The sequence below is a fragment of the Marmota marmota genome, unplaced genomic scaffold, assembly GCF_001458135.2.
Source record: "Marmota marmota marmota unplaced genomic scaffold, marMar, whole genome shotgun sequence".
Classification (NCBI taxonomy): domain Eukaryota; kingdom Metazoa; phylum Chordata; class Mammalia; order Rodentia; family Sciuridae; genus Marmota; species Marmota marmota.
The window spans coordinates 11,000,203-11,011,504 of NW_026000272.1; the positions used below are offsets into that span (position 1 = coordinate 11,000,203).

Sequence of the window (11,302 nt, forward strand, 5' to 3'; positions counted from 1 at the left end):
CCCGCCCCCCCCGCCCCCCATGGGTCTCGCTGACAGCTCACCGACACCTTTTTCTTTTGACAGACTAAAAAAAGCTTTCTCAGTCCATTCAAACTGTTCATTACTCCTGGTGAAAGTGAACTCTATGTCCTTCTTTGTGGGATTTCTTCACCCTGAGTGATCACTTTATCCCTCACCCCTGCCAATTTGAAAGATGAAAGAATCAATTCTGAATAGAAAGGCTTGTATGAAACATGAGCACTTCCAAACACACTCTTTTCCAGATGATATTCTAAGTAGTATTTCATATTTCAGAGCCAGAAGTATAATATGGTGGCCACTGAAACCTCAGTTGTTGTTTCCTTTTTCTTGGTCTTTAAAAAAATTTTTTTAGATGTTGATTATTTTATTCATTTATTTATTTCTGGTGCTGAAAATTGAACCTAGTGCCTCACACAAGCTACCCAAGTGCTCTATCACAGTGCTACAACCCCAGACCCTGGTTGCAATCTTGTCTGCAACACATCTAGTATTTCCCATTCTATACATTAACCGTGGTGTGGCCGAGATGGCCTTTCCACCAAGGAGGAAAGATTCTGGCTTGTTTTATTTACTGTTCATCTTTGTCTAAAAGTGCCTTTTGGACATTCAGGTAATCTCCAAGTTTTGAAAACCAATAACCTTTCCTGGGGAACTGGGTAGGTGTGGAGAGAACATTCTCTGTTGAGGAAGGAAACAGTGTAGAGTCTTTCTCAAGTATACTAGAAAAAGCTTAGTACTTTGCCTTTGGAAAAGAAGAAAATCTAGTGCTTGGTACACCCATAGTCAGTAGTCTTAGTGCATATGGGAGAAATAGGGAGTGAACATGTGTGCACACATGAATTTGTGAGTAATCATGAACATTCCAAATGATCTTAGCTAGGCAGGACAGGAAAAGACCACAGGTCTTTTGTAAGTGTGCAGTGAGAAGAATACAAAAAGATTTGGAATGATGTGTATCATATCTTCTCACAGAACTGCAACCACAATCTATTAGTCTTTTCTACTTAAAAAGGAAATAAAATGTCTGCCCAAGTTGCTTTCTTTTAGGAAAGGCATTGTATTTGTTAAAACACTGCCAAGCATCTGGTTTAAAGAGGATTGGTGGGAAATAGACATTATGTGACTAAATAGAGACTTTATCCACCCCTTCTCCTGTTTTGGTTCTCATTTAATTATATTAGCCATTTCATTTCTGGGATGACAAGGGGGCAATGCTAAACTCACAATGCATGCATCCTGGGATTTAAAAAGAAGTTGGATTTTTTAAACGGGAAAGCAATGGGGCTAGGTATGTAGCTCAGTGGTAGAGCACTCCAAAAAAAAAAAAAAAAAAAAAAAGAAGTGATGTTCTGAACTAATAACACAGGCCCCCTGGCTTCTCTACTATAAACACTGCTTTATGTCCCACAAGCCCAAGGAGGATAATTGTCATAAAGTAGGATCTTTTGTTATAACCACCTTATTCATGTAAATCACATACTTAACGAATGAAAGTGCAAATAAGAAAAAGAGAATGAGATATGTGGATGTTAAGAAGAATGAAAATATAATCAGAGTGTACCAAAAAGAGGTTGTTCAAAGAAAGGTGAGTGGACAAGGTCAATTTTAGCAGGACTACAAAGAATGGTAAAGACGTGGATGAATAAAGGGAGGGTGGTATGGTAGGTGAGGGAAAGGGCACTGGTAGGGTGCCTTTAAGTGGGGACACAGGGACATGCAGTGTAATTTATTGGCTAGAAGATCAGGTCCAACAAAATACTGTTTTAAAAAAAAAAGCAAAGACAAAAGGAAGGAAATGGTTGTAATGTTGTATTACCCTGTGGTACCTTTCTCTACAATGTCCCCATGTCCTGAGGTCTATGTTTAATATCTTTCATTTATTATGTTGGAAAATGGCAAGTATTCTGAAGAATGGATAGATACATAGCTAGTCTAAGAAAATTTCAGTGGTGTTAAACCTGGAGACATTTATCTGGCTTTAATTGTTACCCATTTGATGATTGCAAAGTCTTTAAAGCTACCACTCTGTGATGGCAGAATTTCAAACCTCAGTAGAGAAAATATTTTGGAGTGAAGCATCCTTGAAATAACTACCAAATATGATCGTGGCCACTAGGGAGTTTTAAATTAGACTAAACTAATATATATATGCACTCTCCTTTATGCAGTGATGTAAGTATTCTATTTACACCTGCCCTGGTCAGTATAGTAGCACTCACTACATGTGGCTATTATGCACTGGAAATGTGGTGGGTGTAATTAAAGAATTGAGTTTGTAAGTTTACTTACTCATAATTAATTTAAGTAACCACATGTGGCTAGTGGTTACCATTTTGGACAGCACAACTTTCCATAAGGACCAGCCTGGCTCCTTGCCTTGAGGTGGGGAGGAGGTGGCTTATCCCTTCTCACAGATGGAATCACTTAGGCTTTAGCTATAGGCATAGTTACAACCCTGGTTTTGCTACAAATCTAGCTGTTGGTAGTTACATAAAAATGTGCATAGGTAGTTCTGTTTATGTAGGTTGTCTGTAGAACACCCTGGAAGAAACTAGGTAGAAAGAGTCCACTGTTTGGTGTTTTGAATGCTGGATTATGTAATATGTTTGTTTCCTTTGCACCAGTGATTTTCAAATTGTAAGTGTGCCTCAGAATCACCTGGAGGGCTTGCTTATACACAGATGCTGGGCCCCACACAAGTGATTCTGATTCAGTAGATCTGTGGTGGAGCATGAGAAATTGCATTCTTAATAAGTTCCCAGGTGACTCTACTGCTACCACACTGAAAACCAGGTGAGTATTGGATCAAGCCCCCATTTCATGTCCTGACTCTAAGAACTATTCTTGCCTTAATCCTTCCTACACGAGTCCTTTGCTCCCTTAAAAATAATCCAGTTTCTCTGGGCCAAGAAACTTTTTGACTCTCACCAGTTTCCCCAGGGGCTGAGCTGGAGCAGTACCTTGAACTCTAGTACCTGTGACCTCTCTTCCAGACCTCCCTATTGTTGACCAGTTAATTGCTTGCTGGAATCTTGCTGTGTTCTTTCTTTGATGCCAAATTCTTCTTGACCTTTAATGGTAGCTGTCCCTGGACTTCTCTTTCCCCACATGCTCATCTATCAGGACTGTCATGTTGCTTACTGCTGAAACTTAACTAAATACTTGTCTCACCCTCACAGGTCTTGCCAGTGGCCTAGCTTCAGCTTCCCACCTGGCCTGTCTTTTGCCAGCTGAACTCCAGTTTTGACACACTATCAGTATAGAGTACCTGCCAAGGGAATTGACCTGGTTTGGCGTTTTCTCCACCAACAACCCGAGTGAAGTCATTAGATGGCTCGGTGCTTTGAGTGATGTTATCCAAAATGCCTTCTTCAGCTTCAGTAGAATTCTCATAGTCCATATTAGAAAAAATAGTCTCAGCACGGGTGAGCTTCTTAGAAGTGTATGACACAGAAATTCTTCCACATGGAAATGGCACTAGAAAAATAGAAAAAAAATATTAGTATTCCAATATTTTTCATTGGCTAATGGAAGATATATTATGAAAATGGAGAATGAGGCCGATCCCTGTCACTTCTGAGAAGCAGGCCCATCAACATTAAAAAATCTAATCAATGAATATAGTTGATTGCATTATTTTCATGGAAAGTTTTCAAAACCTTCATGGAAAGAACATTTGGCTCCAGAATCCATCATCTTGATGGAAATAGGTGTTCTGGAATCAAATTTGGTAGGACTTTATAAAAAGTCTAATGACTTTGTTTAGTTTCTTTACTAACGTTGTACTTCCAGGTGCTGTCCCTGAATGGAAGTTGAGTGCTTTGTGCCATTAGATTAATGGGACTAATTAGTGAATGGAACTTCTGCTGGTTATCATTAACAGGATTTCTTGACTAGAATGCCCTCTAGTATCCAAGGTGGATTTCATGTGTTTGTTGAAGTGAGATCATTTTGGTTCAATTACCTGGCTGTCAATTATTAACCAAAAAGTTTACTAATATGATTATCACAGCTGTATTTACCTGGAACCTGAACACCTCTTTGAGTTGGTTTATTCCCTGTCCCCTGGCCCCCAATCATCTACAGCTACACTGGGGACTACCAAAATGGAAATTTGTAGTCAAACAAAGTCACCTTATACTTCATTTTCATTTCTCACTTTCCTCCTAGCCACTTTCCTTATAACAGACATTTCTATAGCAACCAGCTGTGGGAAAGTATCATGAAGGCAGCATGTGGTTGAGAAAACAGGAAATTAGTTTCAAAATACTTATGTATAAATATACATGATCAACAATGGTGAGAGAAAAGGGACCATTATCTTTGAAAAGGCAGAAAAGCTTATTTTAGGTTTGGCCTACTTATTCTGCTAAAGCAAAGGCTACATTCAAATATAACTCATAATAGTTGGAGGTGGCTCTCAATTCTTTTTCTCTCTTATAGAAGGGCTTATAAGGGCTTAGCTACTATGCCATTTGTCTACACTGGAAAGTAGCTTTTTAAAGTTAAATACACAAGTGTGTGTGTACACTCATATATATACACACACTCCTCCCAGGAAGGAAAGCTTTAAGGCAGTATATGTGAAGAACCAGGCAGAAGATTAGGTGGACAGGCCCTAAAGCATTAGAGATTCTTTATTTTAGTTGCAGTATGTATATTCCTGGATTCTGGTCCTTACTTTAATTTCCTCTGCCTGATGCATTGCTGAATTAGGTATTGAACCCAATTACATAGGAATGGTGCATGATTTAATGCACCAATTTAATAAAATAGCAGGCTTTAGAAATGCAAAAGAAATTATATGTAGCTTGCTTCAAAAAAGTGTCTCATTCATCAAATATAATTAATCGTGCAGAGCCTAATGTTTTTCAGAACAAAGTTTCTACTGCCTTTGTCTTCAGAGAAGAGCAGCATGAGAGTGGAGTACAGATGTGCTGAATATACCAATCAACTGTCAACGTGGTGGCATGGTCAGCATGACTGAGAAACATTGCTTTATTCCTTCTGTAACATAGTGCTGATCAGCTTAGCAGAACTTAAACAGTTAGTTGCTGGAAACATTCTGACACTCAGCTTAAGGCTCAAAGTCAGGAAATAACTTTCTTAGAATACACTAGTCAGGCCCTGACAGTCTCATGCTTAAAATTCACCAGCCTTCTACTAGAAGTCCATCACTCAATTATTTGTGAATCTTTTCTGGTACAGTACTATATTACTACATTAATTTGACTTGATGAATTACAAATATATACAGAAATCTCACAAATCAATTGCTTTGTGATTTAAAGGTCAGAGAAAAAAAATTGACACAAAAAAGACTGTGGATAATAACAAAATTTATATTTAAATTGATGATATAATTTTGAAAAATAATTTGTCCATTTCATGCTACTGATCTTTTGTTTGATTTCAAAGGAAGTACGTGCAAGTAGTGATTAAAATTAGGGAGTTAAAATGCCAAAGGTTAAAGTATATATTTTCTTAAAAAAAAAAAAAAACTTATTTAGATTTTGACCTGCTGGTTCACATGACTTTTGGTTTTCTGCAAGTCGGTATCCCTCAGTACAGGAACAAACCACCTTACTATCAGTGCCTGTTTTACAAAACTGCTTGCATCTGCCATTCTTGATGTTGCATGTTGCATCTGGAAGAAAGCAAAATAGCACCATTTAACACGCCTTTCTGAAAAGTACATGGAACTACTGACTCACATATGGGTCAAATATAAGCTGGGAGTATTTATGGTGAGAAGCTTGGGAGCCTGGAGTAAATAACGGGAAGAAAAATAATATTTTCAGGCATAAAATAGTGGCAGTAGTATTTAGATTTGGTGTAAAGCTAAATGACTAGATATTCTATTTTCATTAAATCATGGACTGCAATTAAAATCCTACTTATTGAAATGTAACACAAATTCAGAAAAGAATATAAAACTTTTGTATGAATTTTCACACAGCAAATGAATCTGTTTAAATGCTGCACAGATCAATACATAGGACATTATCAAAACCCCCCAAATTCTCCTGACACTCCCTCCTAATCACTCCATCTTTCTTCCTTTTCAAAAGTTACCAGTTCCTGAACTTCATATAAATACTCACAATATGTACTCTTCTGTATCTTTCATTTAACATTTTAACTATAGATTCATCTATGTGATTTTGTATTGCTACAGTTTATTCACATTGTTGTGTAGTATTCCATCGTTACTATTACAACTTTATTCAGCCATTCTACTATTAATAGATATTTGTGTTGTTTTCAGTTTTTGGCTTTTATATATAATGGTTTAATAAACATTTTATACATAAATTTGGTAATATAAGAATGTGATTTTACTGGATTTATGTGTATCAGTCAAATTATTGGATCATATGTTTAGGTTTAGTAGATACTGCCAAACAATTTTCTGAAGCAATTGTATAAATTTAAATTTCTACCATCAGTGTATAAGAGACAGGGAAATGACCGAGAGGGAGTAAGAAAGAGAAAAGTTGATTTGGAGATTGGGAGTCAGAAAAGATAAAGGATTCAGGAATAAAGACAAGAGAAAAATAAGAAGTGCTTCCNGTGGGTGGGCGCAAATATCTTCTTTCACTCTGTGACTTGACTTTTCTCTCTAGTGTCATTTTATCATTTTTTCCTTTGTGGTGCATACTTTTTATATGCTATTTAAGAGACTTTTTGCTTATCCCAAGTTCATGAATTTAAAAACTTAGTGTTTTATGGTTCACATATAGATCTTGAATCCACTTGTATTTGATTATGATACATGGTATGTTGTAGGGATGTATTTGCCCTTCTATGGATATATAATTGATCCCTCACTATTTGTTAAAAGAGCAATCATTCCCTACAGTGGCACCTCTGTCATAAATCAAGTTTCCATATGAGTGTATGTATGTTTCTGTACTCTCTGGTGTTCCATTGATCTATTGTCTACCCTTGTGTTAATACTACACCATCTTAATTAACATGTCTCTCTAACTCTTGTAGTAGTACTTTTACTACTACAATTTTATTCTTTCTCAAAATTGTCTTGGCCCTTTGTATTTCCATGTATTTACATTTTAGAACTAGCTTGGTAGTCCTACTCCATGTATACAAAAAATATGCCTGCTGGAATTTTGATTGGTGTTGCACTGAATCCATTAGGAGATAATTGTTATATTTACTGTATTGTATCCACTAATCCATGAAGATAGCCTATCCATTCATTTATTTAGATCTTCCTTAATTTTCTCAAAATGTTCCATATTTTTGTGTAGAATTTTTTCACATATGTATTACTTTCATTCCTAAGCATTAATTTTTTATTCTATTATAAAACTTCTTTTTAGTCTTGGTTTGACCATGTAACCAAGCTTGGAAAACCGGATGCTCCCATCTGAGCCTCTGAATTTGGAGTGTATGATCAAAGAAGCTGACACATCATAGAGCTCAAACCCAGGGCAGAAGGGACACCCCTAATCCAACTGTCCTGTGTATGACTTCATTGTATTTCTTTCCTTCATTTTAACATTGTTCTATACTATTTTCTGAGCACAGTTCTCCAGACTTCTCATAAATTCTGTAAATTCTCCTTCCAGTATATTTCTTTTTTGCCTAAGTTTCAAAAAAAATCTAGTCAGAACATATCCATATTTTACAAATAAGGAAAATTAAAAGTTCAGAGAGTTAAATTGATATGCAGTTCCATCCAGATTTAAAAGCTAGTGACCTTAACCAATACTCTGTGATATCGCCTTTATTTTGTTATTTATTGTTTGTTTGATCCATTTTGTCAACAGAATCATTTTTAATAGCTCCACATTGAAATGCAAAATATCAGTATAAGAAAGCTACATGTGCATACATTAACATTCAATCTTCTCCCATAAATACCTGGAAACTGATATTTACTAACATGTAATCATGTACTCAGTGCTTTTAAAAATATTATTTAAATTTGTTGGTGACAATTATATTGCATACACATGTAAATTTGTATTGCATACTACAGAAAATAAAATATATCAGGCAAATAAAAAAAACAAACTTTTTAAAAATTCTTGCTGTATATAGGCACATAATCAATATTTGTATGTTGACTATATGTCCAGCAGCCTTTCTATATATATTATTTCTTCGAATTATTTAGGTGCTTTGGGTTTTCTATATGTGCGATCATTTTTCTGAAAATTACACTTTTACTACTTTTAGCAAACAAGAAAAGCAGCAACAATCTCTTAATTTTCTGTAGATACTGCCGTCTACACTGAGGTGTAGTATTTGTTGCTTAGTTATTCTAGAAGTTGCTTGGCTTCCAGAGCTAGCCAGTTTGACAAGTTACCTCCAGAAGTAGAAGCTGGAGATCTCTAGAAATAGCAGTGTTGGGGAGTCCATAAGGGCCTATAAGCAACATGAAGATAAGTATAAAACACAAGAGGACAAAATAGGATCTTTTTAAATGCTAAAGATATTATGTGTTGACAGTGCTAAGCATTCCATTCTTACTCTCCTGTGAAATCTCCCATATTAATATGAAATATCTTTCTTTGTCTCCTGTAAAGCTTTTCATCTTGGATTCTATTTTGTCTGATGTTAGAATTGCTTTGCTGGTTTTCTTTCTGTTAACATTTACCTGATAATTCTTTTTATATCCATTTCTTTTAGTCTCCTGGTGTAATTTTATTTTAGGGATCTCTTTTGTCAACAATATGCAATTAAATTTTAACTCCATACTGAACATTGTCATTAATAGTTTAGTTGAACCCCAATTCACATTAATTGTGATTCTTAGTATAGTCAGTTTATTCCTGCCATCTTATTTTGTATTTTCAGATTATTGTGCTTTCTTTTGTTTCTCCTATGCCATCTCAATAACAGAAAGTAGCATGGTTCAGGGCTTACTAGTGAGACCTGCTGAGTTAAGAAAAGTAGGCTCTGCCCTTGGGCCTCTATCTCTAGCACAGTATCAGAATCCAGTGAATATAAGACACCTTCTATTTATATACTCAACTACTGTACACCTTTCAATAGAAATGCTTAGAAATGCTTGGTGCAGTTATCATGGACAGTTTGACAATGAGTGACTATATTAGATGCCTCCGTGTACCACCTTTATTACCACCTCTCAACCTTATCTGTCTTTTACTAGTACTGTAGTGATGAGCTCTACATGTACTTCTACTGACTTCACGTGAGAACAGCTTTGAATCATCTTGGCTTATATCTGGTCTAGGTGCCTTTCACATCTTGCCTTGGGGCTTCCCTGATGAGGTGTGGGATGCTATATGACTCTCTGGGTGCCCAAGCATACCCAGTTGGGAAATGGTAATGTCCTATAGGCTGAACTTTTGACCAATGGGAGAGATGCTGATGGATAAATTATTTCACCTCTTCTTGTCTTTCAGGTGGACTATCCTGAGATCAGTGCACCTGGCTTTTGAAGATAATCCCAGGAGATCCAGCAGACAGCTACAGTCATAGGCAAGTAATCGTATTACTGATTCTCTTATTGGTTCTCCTTTCCTCACAGACTCACTCTCCTGTCCCTAACACTTTCCCCCTAGGACTTCACATTCTAGTAAATAAACTTATGTTAAGAGGTTCTTTATTATGGGGGAACTCAAGCTAGCAGAGTGACTATATGGTATTGGAGAATATCATGAATTTTTAAGTGGTAAATCTAAATTTTAAAACTCTCATTTATATATGCTAGCACACAGCTAAATTAATAATTAATTCATAGTCCTTACTGATACTTTAGGAAATAAAGGGAGGCAAATCAGCTCTCATCAGGTGAACAAAGGGACCAGTCTGAGCTTTAATCTTTGCTACCAATAATCCACCAAGTGCGTGATCCAAAAAGATGACATTTTGTCTTTTTTATTTACTTATTTTTAGGACTATTTTTCTTAACAAATGCTGATAATATCCCTAGCTCTTTGCTTGTTTCTGGCTATCATATTGCTGCTACAAGAAATGCTAAGGTGTTCAGCCAAATCAAATACCACCTGTGGAAAGTGTTCAGTCAATATGAGATTGTGATAAGTTAACAGAGGTGGGTGGTAGGAGTAGCCTTGTTTTGTCCCAGGGAATGCACAATGGGAATGAATAAATGTGGTGTTTTTTTGTTTTTTTTTTCCCAATTCCCATTCTGTGTCCTTGACTAAGTAACCAGACCTCTTGATCATTGGGAAAATGAGGAACATTTGTCATTGCCCTTTGTGAACCAGAATGTTACTGCCACTCTTGATCTCTGACTTGGTTTGTGCATGTGATGGGAAATATTGCTGCCTATTCAGCATTTTTTTAACCTTCAGGTAAAAGGCTCAGGATTCTAGAAACAGAACAATAGCATAAGGAATTCTGGATCAATAAAGGGTCAATAAGGCACGACCTAAGAAACAATCAGAATGGCACTCATTCATCAGTTATTGAGCACTTAGATGTCACATACTATGTTGAGCGTGGGTTCTCTCTGATCTTGAAGTTGGTCTCTGTGCCTAGACATTCTGTTGAAGAGCATCAAGCTCATCACTACAGTACAAGCATATTACCATGAACACTTTCTAATTCCTTTTGTGCCTACTGATAAAAGTTATCACATTCTGTTTTATTTTACCCTGCTTTCACCTTCCCTGGTATATCTACTGATGTGCCAAGAAAAACTTGAACAAAAGATTTTCTATTTAACACATTTACCACAAAATGGTTAAATTCAACATTCTTCAGTTAAATTCAACATCCCTACCACCGCACAGAAATACACAGTAAATAAGAAGTGTCTGTGATGTGCTGCAAAAGTGAAAAAAAAAAAAAACCAAATATTTATTGCTTGTGAGTTTTTTCTTTTTATCCCTATCTTACTGTGGGAAAATACTTCTTGTATTCTTTAGAAGTGGCAGAGATGACTGAATTCTTTTTTTTAATTTGTTGATCTATTGTAATTCTTTTTTTTAAATTTTTTATTGTTGGTTGTTCAAAACATTACAAATTTCTTGACATATCATATTCCACACTTTGATTCAAGTGGGTTATGAACTCCCACCTTCACCCCATACACAGATTGCAGAATCACATCAGTTACACCTCCATTGATTTACATATTGCCATACTAGTGTCTGTTGTGCTCCCCTGCCTTTCCCATCCTCCCCCATCCCCCCTCCCCACCTCTCGCCTCCCCTCCCCTCCTCTCTCTCTACCCCCTCCACTGTATAACCCTGAGGGTCTCCTTCCATTTCCATGCAATTTCCCTTCTCTCTCCCTTTCCCTCCCACCTCTCATCCCTGTT

At 36.5% G+C, this 11,302-nt stretch overlaps 1 protein-coding gene and 1 long non-coding RNA gene across 2 annotated transcripts in view; one reads left to right on the forward strand and one right to left on the reverse strand.

Annotated features, from left to right (window-relative positions):
* The window catches only part of F9 (coagulation factor IX), a 32,604-nt gene that overhangs the window by 8,062 nt on the left and 13,240 nt on the right, over positions 1 to 11,302 (reverse strand). The window contains exons 5-6 of the mRNA XM_015498027.2: positions 5,540 to 5,668; positions 3,290 to 3,498 (exon numbers count right to left, since the gene is read on the reverse strand). Coding sequence (XP_015353513.1) covers positions 3,290 to 3,498; positions 5,540 to 5,668 — 338 coding nt within the window. The remainder of the gene's footprint in view (positions 1 to 3,289; positions 3,499 to 5,539; positions 5,669 to 11,302) is intronic.
* LOC125614356 overlaps positions 6,484 to 11,302 on the forward strand; it is a 15,823-nt gene continuing 11,004 nt past the window's right edge. Inside the window, exon 1 of the long non-coding RNA XR_007344966.1 lies at positions 6,484 to 6,585. This is a non-coding gene — a long non-coding RNA (uncharacterized LOC125614356). The remainder of the gene's footprint in view (positions 6,586 to 11,302) is intronic.